The sequence below is a fragment of the Sylvia atricapilla genome, chromosome Z, assembly GCF_009819655.1.
Source record: "Sylvia atricapilla isolate bSylAtr1 chromosome Z, bSylAtr1.pri, whole genome shotgun sequence".
Taxonomy (NCBI): Eukaryota; Metazoa; Chordata; class Aves; order Passeriformes; family Sylviidae; genus Sylvia; species Sylvia atricapilla.
Window position 1 is genome coordinate 12298006 of NC_089174.1, and position 17219 is coordinate 12315224.

The following is a 17219-nucleotide window of genomic DNA, read 5'->3' on the forward strand; positions in this document are numbered from 1 at the left end:
TCAGGGTTGTCTGCTACAGTGTTACAGTCTTAATTGAAGTATTTTTGAAAACAGTGTCTTTCAGAGGAGGACTTCTGTGAGAATATTTCACCAGAGACTACATTTTTCCATAGTTAACAAGAAGCAAAAGAGAATCTGACCAGCAAAGGAGAGTGCATGCGTGTGTGCTTGAGCATGCATTGCTTGTGTTTCCTGCCCCATGCTCATTACTGACCCACAGCCAGGCAGTTAGTTTAAAATGCCTTTATTTCTGGAGTCACTAATTGCAAAGGCATTGTTCCAGCTGTCAACCCCCAAATATTGAATTCTTTTGTTCTTGCCTGCAGGTGCACAAACACGCTGTAGATTTTCTGAAATAGCCAGCTGCTTAGTGATGGAACTAGAAATCTCTTTTTTTGTTTGTTTTTGTTTTGTTTGTTTATATTTGTTTTTTGTTTTGGTTTGTTTGATTTTTTTTTTTTTAATCAGGTAAATTTTTAAATCTATGTCTTGGTAACTTTTTAGTTTCTGTTGCATTTTCAGGAAATAGAAAGGTGGAGTATGATGTCTGTAATAGTAAATGTAATGGTGGTTTAGACATGTAAATACTAAAGCTTTATGCTTGAAAACCTGTGGTTAAATTCATATATTTTGCTGCTTTTGAATGCTAAGCAGTTGTCTGGGCAAGAGAGGGAGATTTTGAAATTGTTGGGTGCAGAGTTGAGCAAAGGTCAGGAAGAGTTCATCTACTGCAGTTAAAAGCTGCTTCTCCTACACCCAAAAATGCCTATTTCGGAGGAAGCCAAGGTAGTTATATCTGTATCTAGATTTGTTCATCAATGTCCAGGAGCAAAGACAGAGCTTTCTTCTACTCCTACTTGGAGAACAGAGTCCTCTCAGGGCCTGAACTGATTCTGGTCATGATTATTTACTGCTGTACTTCAGATGGAAACCTCGATAGAACATTTAATCCCTGCCTAAGCACCTTTGTACTCAGTGCATGTAGTTTAAATGCATCGTCTGGGGTTTTCCTCCTTTTACATGTTATTTTTAGTCTGTAAGTGAACATGTAACCTTTTCTCAGTCACTTCACTTAGGTTGTGTATAAATACATGGGATTCTTGAGGAGGTCTTAGGTCAAGCACAGGTTGCCAAGTTGCTTTGCCATAGAGCAAAAATATTCACTGTAACATCATGTATTTTGTTCTCTGCAGGATCCAGTGCTTAAAATATTTCCTTTGGGTTGTTGGCATTTGCTACACACTCTGCTTTGCTGTGAAGCATAGTAGCAGCTTTCACATGGCAGTCTTCCAGATGAATATTGATTATTTTGAATTATGTTAAGTGTTCTGTACTTTGGGTGATAGTAGACCGTGAGTTAAAAACAGAGCCATGGCGAAGAGCTTATGTGTAGTAATTTCCTGTCCCTCAGATTCCTGACAGCTCCTTAATTTGAGACTATTAAAATACGTTTAATTGTTGGCACTGAAACCTTACTTACTATAATCCAGTTTCCTGTTTGGAAATATCACCATTTCTCTGACAAACTGAATTTGGGGAGGAAAGTAGAATAAACTTAAAAGCATACTTCTGTTTGTATATTTCCCACACATATAAGCCCCAAGATAGTTATATTAAGCTGTTAAGCACCCCAGTGGTTATAACAAGATTATTTTGCTTTTTTAAACAGGTGTTGGGAAGATGGAGAAGACTTTGAACAGAATTCATCCAGTTTCTGATCCAGAAGCAACCTATTTTCTACAGGTGTCATGGGAAAAGGATTTAGGCACTGGCTTTGGTTTACTTCTTAGTGATTGTCAGTGTGCCTGGACTGGGACAGGTAATGGAAAGAAAAATACATTGTTTTAAATTATTTTACTGCTCTTAATTTCTCCTTTTTAAACACTTTCTAAACTGTGACCTACAGCTTGTATGGAAATTTCATTGTCGTTTTGTCCCCAGTGATGGTGGAGGAGGGGTTCATGATCTTCTGGGATGTGGCCAGAGGACTTTGAAATCTGGAGAGATTGTGTGTCAAAGCTAAAACTAATTTTTTCGGCACATGGATATGCAATGTTTTGTTCTTTCTCAAGAATGTATAATTTCTTGGAGTGATGCTGAAGTAACACTTCAGCAGAAGTGCCTTCTTCAGATTCTTGAACGAATGTGTATGCAAGTTCCATTTGCAAATTGGCATCCATGAGGCCTTTAATTGCAGATGTTTTTTAAGTGTTTTCATGAAATTTTAATACCCAAAGGTAGCTGTATTTCATACTAAGCGAATTTTTGAGAAGGAAAATAGACGATAAACTATCAGGAAAAACTTAGCCTGTGACTTTTTTCCCGTCTCTGAAACCTCAGTAAGAGGATGGATCTTCGTGTATGTGCATGCTTCTCTCATGCATGCCCAGTGAAAAAGGGTTAGATTTGTGTGTTCCTTGAGAAACGTCAAATACTTGATCAAAAGCCCTTCTCTCAGTAGCAATAATATTTCAAAGGAAGGAGATAGTTATGTATTTTCAGCAAATTGTAGGCACAACCATTTTCTGGACTCTTTTTCTGAATTATAAGAGGTATCTATGTAGTTCCTTTCCTCCTTCCTTTTCCCTGCCCAGTGGCTGTTGTTTCTCTTCAGTTCCTATAAGCCAAGCTTTCATACAAGTCTGAGATTAGATAAATGTAAATTAAAATCAACACATAAATTAAATCTGCTCTTCAATATTCCTCTTAACATTTCAAACACTCCATTGATAAGATGTCTCTGCACAAAGCAAGTACATGTATTCCAATCCTGATTCCTGGTAGTGAAAGGGTTTTCTTTCTTGGTTTGACAATAGTAAAGTTATTATTATTTTTAAAATAATGGTTGTTTACACTGACTAATACTGTTTTTTTTCTGTTTGAAGGATCTTCTTGTTCTAAGGCAGCTTCAAAATCCCCAGGTTAGAATTCACACAAAAATGATTCTTATTTTTTCCAAGTGAAGGCTGTGCCACTATAGCTGGGAGTGTATAGAAAAAAATAGGTAGACACAGTTCTCATTTTGTTGAGTTTCTGCCTCTGGTAAAATCAGGGGTAATGTTTTCCCAAACAGAGAGGCAGTGAAGGCAGGATGGCCTCACTCTATTAAAAAGGAAAGAAAACCCACAACTGTTCAGCCATGAGCATTGGGTGTTCATCCAAAGGAGGGTTTTTTTCTGTTCTTGAAGAATCTGATCCCTTTCTAAGAAATTCTTAGTGACTTTCTAGTCCCTTGAATAATTTAATTGGGGGTTGATGTTCTTGTTCGTGAAGTTTTCCTGCTGCACTGATCTGTGTTTTCATTCGACAAAACACTTGTTTGGGTCGCTTTCTAAAGTTACTTTGAAGACTGCTTCCATTTTAAATTCAAAACTTGGAGGGAGGGAAAGCAACAGTCAGAATATTCTTGCTGTGGGAAATCCCTTTTGGGTTTCTCATGCACTGGATTATTTTCATTGGCAAAACCTACTAGGAAGAGAGTGAGAGTTGCTGATGGAGCTGTCTTTTATGGGTTTTGTATGTTTAGTGTGATGATGAAATGTGTTGGGAGTCCTGTTTAAGGAGAGAGGTATAACAGTGAATGTTGGAAGGGAGGAGAAGCACACGAATATGCAGTGTAATCTAGTGTGTTACCTTGATACTGGGTTAAAAGAACTACATCCATGAGGATTTATGTATATCATATTTCCCTAATGATTGATCGGTTCTGCTCGTTTTATATCATAAAGCAACATGCAGCATGTACAGGGAAAAAACCCCAAAACCACAGCGCTCTATTGCAGTATTTTAGTGTCTTTCTTTTTATGAGTTTCTTGTGGTTATTAAAAGTTTAATTTCTCAGTATTGGAGTCATTCTTCCAGACAAACACTTCCTCTTTAAGTATTTCTAACTTACCTTTTTCTGCCCCTCTTTGCCTCATGCTGCAAAGGATTCCACATTTGTCACCGTACTGTTTTGGGTGACTTTAGGCGACTAGAATTGTGGATAAGTACCATAAGGAAATAACCCATTTTCAGACAGGGAATAAAGGGGACAGAACTTCTGAAAAACACAGTATTCCTGCTGCATTTCCACAAGTGGAAATGACACACCAGTGTGTGTTCAAAAAAGAGTAATCTCCTAATATTTCATAGAATCACAGAATTACAGAATGCCATGGGTTGGAAGGGACCTTAAAGGTAATCTAGTCAGTGTGTGTTTGTATATGCATATAAATAAAAAAAAAAAATATTAAAAAATATATTTATTAAAATGTATATACATTAAGATGTATACTGTAAATATATACACAAAATATGTGTACTGTTTATATATATAGTAAATGGATGTAAATATAGTATTATATAAATGTATATTAATATATGCTTTATATTAATATTGATTATTTTGCATTATGTTAAATGTTCCGTACTTTGGGTGATAGCAGACCATTAGTTAAAAACAGAGCCATGGGGAAGAGCTTGTGTGTGGTAACTTTCTGTCCTCCAGCTTCCTGATAGCTCCTTAATTTAAGACTATTCAAATACATTTAATTGTAAATTAATTAATTCAAATACATATAATGCATATACTTGTTCACACACATATGAATATTTATTCCTTGCATGTCTCTTTCTGGTAGTGTCTGAAACAGACATTTCTAGGGAGGCTGCTGAGATAGAAATGGACAGAGAAAAATATGTGGAAGAGCTGAGGAAAGCACTGATAGCTCGAGAAGAGTCATCTGGCAAATACAACTTCGTGATTTCAAGAGATGAGCAGAATAAGGCCTGTCACCTTTCCTATGAAAGGAACCTGAAAGACTGCTCTGTAAGTAGAGAAATGTTTAACTGTTAAATTATGAGAATGAAACACACTTTTTTATTTTATTATGGTCTTTAAAATCAGACAGACTTGTGATACTCATTCCAGATTGAGTGAGTGTTGTGACCTCTTGCATGGGCCAAGCTAGAAAGAAAGTGGGTGGTTTGGGATGGATTCTGCGCTTTTCAAATTGTAGCCCCCTGTGCAGTTCTCATTTCCTTGTTTCCTCATCCTCTCTTCCAAGTACTTGGCAAAATTAGAAAAAAAATTTAATTCAGGCAAGATTATTTTCAAATGCTAAAACATAGTTTTAAAATTAGCTTTTCTTCTACTTCAGATATTTTGTAACCTAAGGCTGAAATTGTTGCATTAAATTGCAAATGGAAAAGCTTGGTTGGCTGCAAAGGGAAGGACCCTCTTAAAACAGGAAAGAAAACAGTATAATCTGTATCTACAGACGCTTCTGGATATTTTGGGTTATGCTTTGTTGTGTTAAAACTTTTCTGAGGAAGAAGCTAATTTAAGGTGAATATCCCAGTTTGCAAATTTTTTTTATTATTCTTTTACATGCCTTTTTCCTTGTGCAGTATAGGAAATTTCAACCCAGTTTAGCTCTTGAGGAGCCAAAAGTTAGGGCATGTAAGACTACTAGTCTGCATTATAAGTATTTCTGTGGATTTACCCAAGGCCATATTGACCCTAAACCTTGTGAGCTGTTTGATTGTTCGCAAAGATGTTGCAAGTTTAGGACCAAACCGTACTCAGAAATTGGGAGCAGTAAGGTTAAGAATCTTATTTTTTTTTTTTTTTTTCTTTTTTTTTTTTTGGTTTGTTTGTTTGTTTCTGCTCTGTGTCACATGTTCTAAATACAGGGCAGATTAAATACATACTGTATTTTTATTAAGTAAAAACATCTTTTTGTATGTGGGGTCAACTAATGTTTCCATCAATTAAAGCTCTAGGAGAACTTTAATTTGTATGAAAACAACTTTAAGTCAGTTTAGGGAAAATAATAATCTGGCCAAAGAAACTGAAAATACGAGGAACCTTGATTCCTATGCATGCTTTGAACTTTAGATGTTGAAAAAATGTTTTTAGATAAGATAGGATTTCTTGGGTGAAAATGCACCTTTTTTTTTTTTTTTCTCCTTCTGTACTAAACTAATGCCTACTAATAAAATTGCAATTATGTAGAATTAAATAATAGAATTAGGTATTAGAAATAGCTTTCAGGTGTGTAATAGAATATGTTTCAAATGTTTTGCAAACTCTCTGTGGAAGTATTTGTGATCTCTCTCAGCATCACATTAGGAAATTATACTTCCTGGGCTCTCTATATCCAGAGAGCTGAAATTCAGGTAAATGTAAACTTCGCGCAGAGGAAGCCTGGAGAAACTACTCCGCAGCTTAAACATTACCTGAATTCAATGTTTATCTCTTACAAGTTTAATAATTAACAGTTTTTAGTAAAAAAAATGCAAGAACTTCTGAAATGCATTGTTACACTTTGAGCTATAAAATGCTTATCAATTGTGCTTATGAAATATAAGTAAAAATTCTTGCAAAATCTTCTCATTAAATTGGTACATGGGTGCCTGAGAGCAAATTTTGTAGTCTTAGATAATCAATAATATGCTTTGCCTTATTTTTTAGAAATATATGCATGCTCATATACACAAATTTGGTTATTTTAATTATTTTTAATGTGAGCTGCCTGGAATATGATCACCTGCAGTCACGTGTGCCAGAGCTGAGCTCTGTCATAGTTCTCCATCCCATGTGGGACTAGTGACTGGAAAATCTTTGAGCTAGATACTGATTTACTGTTTTCATGGCTGCACCAAATTGTGGTATTTGAAATAGTTTTACCTTCTTTGCAGCATCTTGCTAAAGCTCTGCTTCCATAAAGTCTAATTATGTGCCCGAAACTTTGTTGGGTGGTCTGCAGGAGTGCAAATGAAAATAGCAGGGTGATGTTAAGCAAAGGAAAACATAGGCATATTATTGGGAAATGCTTTCTGATACAGAAATTTGTTTTACTGCACAGGTGTTTTTTGGAGGAAGTGGTGGCAGCCTCATTGTGCCACTTGCTTTGAAAGGGACTGGAATGAAAAACACATTGTAATTACCTGCATTGCCAGTGTAGTAGATTTGATGACTTGGAAGGTGTTTAATGCACCTGTTGTTCAGTTAATGAACAAATAGGTTCCTTCCATGAACATCTGATATCTAGGTGTTTGAAAGGATGTACTTTCACCTAAGTACATGGATTTACTTATATTGCTTTGATGGAATGAAACCAAACCTGTATCTTCATATAATTTGAAAAGTGTCTATAATTGTCAGTATATAATAATGATATGTATGTAAGGTTTATGTAATGGATGAGTGCCAGTGGTTTAGATTTTGAATGGATGGAAAACTTCCCAAAGTCATGAAGAATTCCTGTCTGATTTAGAGGGAACACAGTGTGACATGTTTGTTTTGTAGTGCCCCAGTTGCCTGTGAGGCTCAGAAATAACAGAATAAGAAACATAATCTAACTTAAGGCATGTTCATGATGGTTTTAGGACTTATTTACCTTGAAATGTCGGTTGGGAAAGATAATGATATCTGAGCTTTAGAAACACTGGTTCTGGCTGTGCCTCAGAATGTTCAGGTGAGCCTAAGAAGTTGTGCCTTTAAAAATCGTGACGCATTTGGGTGAAAATCCTGATGTGTTTTGGTGAGAATTCCAATGCATTTGGTGAAAAATCCAGGCATGTTTGTGATTTACCTCCCTCAGGACAGGTGGCTCTGCCTTCGGGAGCCATGTCTGAGATGCCTGGGGTGTCAGGAAGGACCCTGGAATAACAATGTCTATGGAGCACAGTGGGAATTGTGTGCGGATCCAGCTGCAGCTCCGGATGGGCCACACACACAGAGATCCTGGCGAGGGGCCGGGGAGGCTGGTCCAGCTCAACTGCTGCCACCTAAACAAACACCAGCCACAGAGGCAGTGATTTAGTGCTTGATCTAAGTAGGTGACCACTGGGAAGTAAATCTTTCCAAGTGCTTCAGCAAGTCACTCCACATATAATAAATAATGGAAATCCGGCAAGCTCTTTCTTTTTTTTTTTTCTTTTTTTTTTTTTTTTTTTTTTTTTTGTTCTGAGGCTGGCAATTAAATAGACTAAATAGCCTTTGATAAACAATTATTTGAGTGCTAACAGTCTCTTTTTTTACACTAATGTGATGGGCTCTGTGTTTTTTGGTTTTTTTTCTTGCCTTTTGCTTAAGTTTGTAAACAGGGAGGGTAAGAGATTAACAAATTCCACCTTAGATGCAGCACTGTTGGTAATTAGGATGATGGAAGAGATGGTGTTATTTGTCTCCCTGATTTCCTGTTGCTGCTTTTCCCTGGTCTAGCCTGTGAGTTCAAAAGTTGAAAAAAAACCTGAAGCTTTTGCTAACCCAAACTTTTCACAGCATACTAAATGAGAGAAATGTAGTTAGTAGAGCTCTTTGTACTGTCCAAACTACCTTGGTTCAAGGTCTGAATAGTTACTTTGCTTCAAACACTGAGGATGTGTTGTTTGGTTAGCAGAGGTCACTGAGAGTTCAGATTGTTTCCCAGGCAATTCCACCGGCTGAGGAGGGAGGAAGATGAAATGATTAATCCTTAGGTCAGTGTGAAAGTAATGACTCTCATATCACTTATATCACTTAATGTCTATGTACTTCAGGACCTGAGAGTGGACAGTTGAATAGGTTTCTTGTAAACCCATTTTAGAAATAACTAATGTGCCTTATGTAGTAGAAACATTAAGTGTTGTCTTGTAAGTAATCTCAGAATTCTAAATGCCACATGATTTTCCCCATCTCACCTTGGGTGTACCTTCAGGTATTTCAGGTACACTGGAAATGCAGTGCATCACTTCTGTATCCATGAGGTAAGAAAAATCCTCTCTGAAAAATTAATTCCCTACCATATTAATAGGTGTACAATACACTTACAAGGTGTAGGTATACAAGGTGTGACAGTAGTCCTGGTGAATTAAGTAATTATGCTCTGCTATATTCCTTGCTATTTTCCTTAGCTAAACGTTAGTTTGGAGAAATTAATTTAAAATACTAGTAATGTATGCCTTTAAAACTGGTCTTGTTGGAAAAGGATGAATCAAACACTGTGATGAATAAACTCTCTTCATTTTTTCTCAGCCTGTTAGGATCTGTGTATTCCACTGGACTATCCAGTTTGACAAAAATGGTAGTTTAATTGCTTGAAGGCCAACTACAAATTACACTATAAAGGGCATCTTCTTATGTCTTGAGTACAATAAGAGTCTAAATATATTTCAAGTATTATAACGTGTTCATAAAATAACAGATTTGGATTTGTGCAAGAAAAAATGTCAGTTATCCTTTCTCTCCCTTGATATTATTATGTTGTCTCCTCTCCTTTCCTTTCAATTCTTTCAGATTTTCCCTTTCTGGAATACCTACTGTGCATTTCAAATCCCTGTGTGGACATCAAGGCTTGCTTTTGCAGAGTGGAGTACAAACGCTTTCCTTTTACGGGGAAGAAATCTTTAAATCATGGCGTATTGACATGGTTTAGTTTCCCAGACACAAATTACAGAGGACAGTAGGTGCTCTGGAAAAGTGATTACTGTGTGTGGGCTTTAAACCTTCACTGCAAGACCCCGGTCCTGTATATTCTGTGAGGATGAACAGCAGCCAGGGCCTGAAAACCAGTGAGAATCTCACCAGTGGTTTCTCTTCAGAAACTCACAGCTCTGGAGGAACCATTCATCTTTCTACCTGCAAAGGCATAGGAGAGCTCCCAAACTCATGTTAACTCTTAGGTTCACTAAAATAGCACCTGTTCCAGTATAAAATATGGAATGGATAGGTTTAAACCTTCAGAGCAACTTCAACACCTCTATTACTTCTGCTGCAGTTACAGAAGAAGTCTTGAAATGTAAGAAAAGGGCAAATTCAAGATGTCCTGTATTTTTTAAAAAGTGACAAATATGGAATATCACAGGGTGATGGGATGGAGAAATAAGGGAGCTGCAGATTGTACAGTGGGGAAAGTGTTATACTTCCTGTTGATTTCTTTCCTTAAACTGCAGTTATTTAAAATACACATATTTTTGGTTTACCATTGTGAAGTCAATCTGTGTTAGTAGTCCACACATAAAAATGAAATTTCCTTTGAATAGTGAAGACAAGTCCCTAATTTCTGTGTTTGATGAGCAGAGCAAGATCAGCTCTTTTTCTGGTGGAAAAGCACTACCATGAGTTTGCTGGTTCCCATAAAACCCTGTGAGGTGTTGTGCCTGCCCATAGGATTTGACAGAATGCTAATTAATGCCTGTTACATGTCAGTGTGTGGAATGAGTGTTTTTTATCTCTAGGACAAAGCCTAAGGGTCTTTGAGTTTTAGAATTTGAAGCCAAATTGGACATGTATTTTGAATTGGTGAGTTAAATATTCAATTAGAATTTTTCTGAAATATTTTAGTCTCACTGGAAAATGCTTTGGCAAGTAGGTTTTTTTCATCTAAATCTTGAATGTGGTTCTCTTGCAAAAATATGTTTCCCAGAAAGGCAGGTACAGCACACAGTTTCAAGAGTAGGTTTCTGGGTAGTATCATTCCGGGAAAAAGCTCTTTCATAGGCGATTATTTGTTTCATTATCTTTTCTTCTTGTTCCTCTCAGGAACCTCTGCAAATAATGCCTGACATTTTATTTAAAATTAGATGTCATCTGCTTTGTTTGGTACAAAGTGTAACTGGATTTTTTTATTATTTTTGGAACCCAGATCTTAGTCTTTCTGCATTTGTTCTTCTCAGACGAGTCTTAAGCTTTGGGGTTTTTTAAGCGTTTGAGGTACAGGGGTTTTTTTGTTCCATTCATATAAACACATTGTCTCTTCAGTGTGTAGTTTATTAGTTTAACACAAATTACCTGTAGGTTATTAGCTTAACACAAATTAAGCTAAATTTGTAACAGAACATTGCCAATACTTATAGGGGCTGCAGGGGTGTCAAAACCTGGAATTTGAAAGCAGTCAGGGTTTTTTTTTTTGTACTAGTTCTTTGCTTATTTAATTGATGGCTGTACATCTTGCAAAACAATGGGAGATTTATTTCCATTAATTCACACTGAACTTGTTGCCTTGCAGTTGTGTTTCATACCTGTTTAATTCCAGTTCGAATGAGAATTTGTTTTTGTATATAGCCAATCCATCCCAGGGACATCACAGGGATGAATTTTGCTATTTAGCCAGAATTAACCTGAGTCTACTCTTTCAGTCTGTCCTGAGTCTGTATTCTTCTCCTCTCAGATGTGTCTCTCACAGGAAATGAAAAAAAAAAAAAAAAAAAAAAAAAAAAAAAAAAAAAAAAAAAAAAAAAAAAAAAAGGTAGCTTTTAGAGACTAACTTGAGTTACTGATTAGCAAGTTCTGATTTAGGTGACAGGTCTAAGCCTGAGGTGATGTGGGGAAGGTGCATAATTCAAGAAAAAATGTGAGCTTGCCTAGCCTTTACAAACACTGTTTTATTTGCAGTTTTGGTGAGGGTTTTTTGTTAATAATAGAAAACAGAAGAATTTGCTGTCGTCTTTTACTTCCTGGGCTCACAAAGGAATTAAAATTGTAGTCTTGTGACATGCTGTGATTTTCTAAATCAGCCATTCACCATTGCAGTTTTGGTTTTACTGATGTTACTGACTTGGTGTACTGAAATACATTGAGCAATGTAGTTTTCGTCTCATTATGAATTAGTGAGATATTGCCTAAGACATGAGTCAAAACTGAGGAATTCAAATAAGAATTGCGTTAATATATATAGTATTTTTTTGTTTGTTTTATATGCACTGATTTGTATGTAAGGAAACTAACTATTCTGAGACCACCTGAAGGTTTTGTTAGTTGTGATGAGGGGCAAACCCCCACGTTTTCCTTGACTGTAAATAACTAAATATGATTTGTCTCTTGTTCAAGAGATCAGAGAAATAATCAACCTGCTCTTATGTGTGTGCTAGCTTGGAAAGCCTGTAAACTACATAACTAAGATGTTTTGTTCCCAAAAATCCTTACAGGCTGTGGGTGAATCACAAGATGTTTGGGAAAGGGATTTTAATAGGGTCCTTATGTGGATGTGTGATAACAAAAGTGCTGTGCTGACCAGTGGAAGGGGGAGGGGGCTATTACTTGTGTTAGTAACCTGACATAATTACAGTTAACCAGTTCTTATTTCAGTGATGTAATCCAGGGATAAAACCAGCATGACTGCCAAAAGGACATTCTTTCTCTGGAAAAGAACATTCAGGTACCAGTCCTTTAATTTTTCCTTTTTGAATGTGGTCTTCGAGAGGTTTTTTAAATCAGTTTTTCTAAAACAACTATTTTCCTTGTTGAATGCCAAGATGTAAACTTACACAGTGTTTACCATAGGATAAGACTCACCTTATCCATTATCACTAAGGGCTTTGACTTGTGGGAAATAATCAGGACAGATAAAATGTGAAGAGAATGAGGGTAATATTTTTTTGGATCAGGGCCCTGATCCAAAAAAACCCGCCAAAACTGGGCACTCCCCCACTGAAAAACCCAAACACAAGATGAAAGACGCCAGATAGTTAACTCATTTTGGGTTTAACTTCTGTGGGACAGACTAATACCTAAAACTGAGAGTCTGATATCTATTTACACTGCTTTATTACCAACTACTTTCTAGCCTGGGAGTGGGGAGCTGCTGCCTTTGCCCCTTGTGGCTGAGCTGTGTGTTTTATCTCACGTTTGTCAGGCAAGGCTTGCAGAACATGAGTGCAGCAGTTCCTCCTTGGGGCTCTGCCAGGGCTTCATGTGCTCATCAAACATTGTTTAGTTACTGCAGCATGTTTATGCCATCTGCAAATGCGTGTGCTCCCCTTCTTGAACAATGATCTTTAATCAAGACGACTATTGTGGAGAGGCTAGCAGGAGCAGTATACATAATCAGCAGGATGCCAGAATTAGAGTTACATGTGCATTCTGCCTAACTCCACCACGTCAGCTTGGGGTAATAAGCTTCCAGAGGGTGCCACTTCTCTGGAATTAGTACTTCTGTGTATATTATTCAGATTCCAAGTTGTTTAAAGAGGTTTGTGGTAATAATAACAAATCAAGAGTTGTCGTAGAGAATTGTTAAGCTTATAGGAATTGCCTGCTATCTTTTATTTGTTAGGAGACTCCATTTTCCCGGTCTGTCTAAACAGAAACTTCCACTAAACCATTTCACATCTGTTGTGCTCCTTGTATTACAAAAGCATGAGCTTTTTACCCCACAAATTCTTCTGAGTGATTTCTTCACTGTGTTAAAGGTCCCCTAACTTTTTGCTGGTTCTTTTTGTTGGGTATTAAAAAAGCTCTTAGAGAATGCAAATGTGTTTGAGGTGGTGTTAATTCCCCTGGTAAGAGCCAGGAGGTGAAGTGTGCCAGGCAGTGTTCTGAGAATGTGTGTGTTCAGAGATGATAGTCATGATATTTGAATGATTTACATATATATCATATGTGTATAATGATATATATTCATAAACATATACTCAAATTTATCTTTTTCATTTCTTGCAGAATAATAGAATAATTAGGACTGGTAGGTACCTTAAAGACAACTTCTGTTAATTTCATGTAAATTTTTAATGGCAATTATTAAAGGTGTTTTGCTTTAGCAATAACTTGTCTTCTATTTACAGCTTCATGTTTTGTTGTGGGTTTGCTTGTGGTTTCTTTTTCCTGTGAAAGTCGGTAGTGCAGTAGGAGGAAAGGTCTCTTTTCTGACTGTGCTGTATTTCTTGATAAAGGTGAGCTGGTTAATCCCGGTATCCCTAGAGCTGGTGAGACAGCTACCCTGGACCTTTCTCTCTTTTCAAATCAATTTTTTTTAGAAAATATTTTTATATTTTAAATTCAGTCTTTAAATTGCTTTTTTAAATTGCAATTTTAAGGCTTTAGGCTAGATTTGGACAAAATCTGTGTAAACTCAGAGTTTGTCATACTGCTCCTTCAGGAGTGTTAGAGTTTTCTTGTCGTAAAAGAGAAGCTTAAAACTGAGTCAGTGATGTGTCTGTCTGTCTTTCACAGGTTAAAATTTCATGACACCATCATTTTGTAGTGGAGGGTCCCTGTGTGATTGCATAGAGATCAACAAAATTCTGCTACTGCTTTTTGTTAAACTTACCACATCTGACATACTTGCGTTTGATTCATCAAAATTGGATGCAGTCAAATGTTTCTCAGTTATCTGCCAGTCTCGGATTTTAGTCCATTAATTTTTAGTTCTCTGTTACTTTTACCTGGAGAAACTCTTGTATTTCATGGTGTGTGAGTGACTCTGCAGGTTGTGCTCAATGACAGTTACAAAACTGGGTATTTTATGTACTTGAGCATGGAAAATGATGTAATTCAACAAATGGCAGCTACTTTAATTAAAAAAGAAATTAAAGTCCCTAAATGTCAGGTCATATGCTTTAGGAAAATAACATTGATTCCATGACACAGGAGTGTTTTCCTTTCAGCTGCAACTTTATACCTGATCCAGACCATGATATTGGAAAGAAATATATTTCCATATGGTGAAAGAAATGTAATCGTATTGGTTGAAAAATTCATGTGTGTTTCTCCATAAAGCTGTTAATGCTTCAGTAGTCTGGTGGGTGACATAAACCCTCTGTGCCTTACTGTTTTAGTGTCTTTGAAGAGAAAATAGCAATCAAAGGAAAATTGTCTTTATCATAGGTACTCTTTTTAAAAAAAAGAGATGAAATGTTGCAAATTACTGGTATATGATGGAAACCCCAGGTTTTCCAGGCTATACCGAGCTCTCTGTAGCCTTAGATGAGGGTGGTATGCATGGATTCGAGAAGGGATTCTGTATTTTGCTCAAAGGTTAAAGCAGCAGCTAAGGAAAAAGCATTCTGAAATTGGTTGTTGAACATTGGATATGCTGTGGAAAATGCAAGGGAAATTGTGGGAAAGCATTTTTTTTCTGTTTCTTAAAATTCAGAAAAGTAAATGTATAGTGTAGAGGTAACATTTATGTGGTGTCAGTCTCTGATGGGTGCTTGACTCCATCATGAGTGTTGCGTAATTATTGTTTTCTGAGTACTGTGTGACAAGATGGAAACTATTTGTTCTTAAAGCTTTTGGATAGTGCTCAAAAAGAGCTTATAGCTGACAAATAACATAGATTGGCTGCTGCTAACACCCAAGCTACCAGACTTCTGGTAGTTTAGGATCTAACACTGTCTCTTACATTAGCACAACTTGGATTGCACAATGACCTTATTAGCTGAAATGTTCTGATATTTCTACAGAAACCCCACTGGAAACTTAGCAAGTCTTGAAAAGTATACTTAACCTGTTAATTGACCTATGTGGCCTTTTTTGAAGGAACATGCCTTTTCTGATGTGAACATGTATTTTTATTTTAGAAAAAGAAGGTGCCAATGTAACCTGAAGTGGTAGCTAAGACACATTCGAGCCCAATAGGGCTTTCTTTTTTGCAGTAGTTAAGAATTTTCCAAGTGATGTCTGAATGGATTCTTGTTTGCTCTGATGTTTGGCATTTAAGTTGGGAGCTCATCCTTTCGCAGGTCCCAGCTGCTCTCCTCTGTGAAGAAGTGAATTCATAGCCATGGGCTAAGGGGGGTTGTTTGAGAGATACGATCTGGTTTCCTTCCGTGTTTGTTTTCCAAGCATTATCTTTTGGTTGCAGTAGATGCCCAGCTGTTTCACAGGTCCTAAATTTTCCATTCATTATCAACTTGACACCTATGGAAGATAGGCAAGATCTTGAGTTCCTATCAGGTTTTCCCATAGGCATGGAAGCTAATTTTAAAGCATTCTGTAGATAAACACTTCAAATTATTGCTTCAGAGCATTTTAGGTCATAGAATTCTTTTATTTTACTGTGTGCACAATTGCATTCGGTGGGGATGGCAGCAGTTGCAGGCAATGGCGCAGGCATTAAGATGGTTTTATTGTACTGCTGTTGTAGGTATTTAAGTTGGGACACTTGTTTCCCACTGGGATTTAAAATTTTGAGAATGCTGGGTTTTTTTCCTGAAATCACATTTCCATAGTACTCTCTGTGTGGTGACTTTAAAAGCTGATCTATCTGCCTGTTGCCCTTCTCATATTTAGGGAGGTTTTGTATACGTATTCTCTGAAGAATTTCAGCCTCTCTTTTTTGTTGTTTTACCTTTTCCAAGTGTTACATGAGGAAATTCACACAGATGAGAGAGAGAATGATGTGCAGTACATAAATCAGGAGTAGAACAGATAGCCAAGAAAAAGAACCTGGAACTTTTAACTTACTTGTCAAACACAATTACAAGTGAGTTTGGGTTTCAGAAATACTATTTATTGTATTAGCTGGATTCTGTTGGAGCAAACAATCAAACGCAGCTGAAGCAGCAGCTTTTCAGTTTAAAGCTTCTACATTTTGATAGTTTCAGTTATGTGGCATCCTGGGAAGTTGAAAATTATTTCTCAGTACAACGCAGAAGTTTCATTTGTTGAAAGGGGTAGTGTGAGATATCAAGGGAGGGCTCTGTTCTCATATTTGTGCTAAGCCTTAAAAACTGGCTACTAGGTCAGCCAGTTTATGTCTCAATAGCTTTGGACTTGCACAGCAGTCATTCTTTACTGTGCCTTCACAATGACTCAGCCCAGGCAGATATTCATCCCCCTTTTCCACCCCACTCCCTGAGATTAGTCATATGCAATTCAGGAGTATCAGAGAAGCCATTTCTGGGCGCTCTTTACAGATAGTTTTGATTATCAAAAGACAAAAGGACTTAATTCATGGATAGCTTGTAACTTATAGACTTCATTCTAAACAGAAGTGAAAGCCTGTTCCTTTCCTTTAGAAAGAAAAATAAGTCACTGTGATAAAATCAGTGTCTGGATTTGTAAAGAAAAACATAATTACATTTTTACACTAAATTCTGTTAGCACAAAATATCAGCTAAAAAAAAATCTCAAAACTGATTGTGTCTTTCATGGTCTGTTTGTAACATTCATATCTTTTGCATTGTTTTAATTTTAATTTTATGTCATCTTGCTTTTGTGGTCCCTTCCCTGAAGCTTATTGCTGAGCACAGCTATAAAATTATCAAGCTGAAGATTGAAATTGCTGAAACACCAAGTTTGGTGCGCGTTACACCTTGGAACTGCACGAGTACATTACAAGCAAAGAATTTCCATGGCTCCCCTTCAGCATCATGGTCTTAGTTGCTCATATGGCATCCATCTGTGGTCTTTTGGCAGCAGCCTGGGCTGCTACATGGGAGTTTTTGGAGTTCAGAGCTAACCTCATATCTGTCTTCCCATCACTCTGGAAGTTATGAAAATTTTTCATGGCTGTCCTGAAGTGAGGTAT

The 17219-nt window shown here is 36.9% G+C and overlaps 1 protein-coding gene across 2 annotated transcripts in view; it reads left to right on the forward strand.

Moving 5' to 3' along the window:
* The first annotated feature begins 1673 nt into the window (after window positions 1–1673).
* Window positions 1674–17219, forward strand: part of XRCC4 (X-ray repair cross complementing 4) — a 128156-nt gene continuing 112610 nt past the window's right edge. For both annotated transcript variants that reach the window (XM_066339311.1, XM_066339312.1), the window contains exons 1-2: window positions 1674–1819; window positions 4623–4810. In XM_066339311.1, the coding sequence (XP_066195408.1) occupies window positions 1681–1819; window positions 4623–4810 (327 nt within the window). In that variant the 5' untranslated portion in view covers window positions 1674–1680. The remainder of the gene's footprint in view (window positions 1820–4622; window positions 4811–17219) is intronic.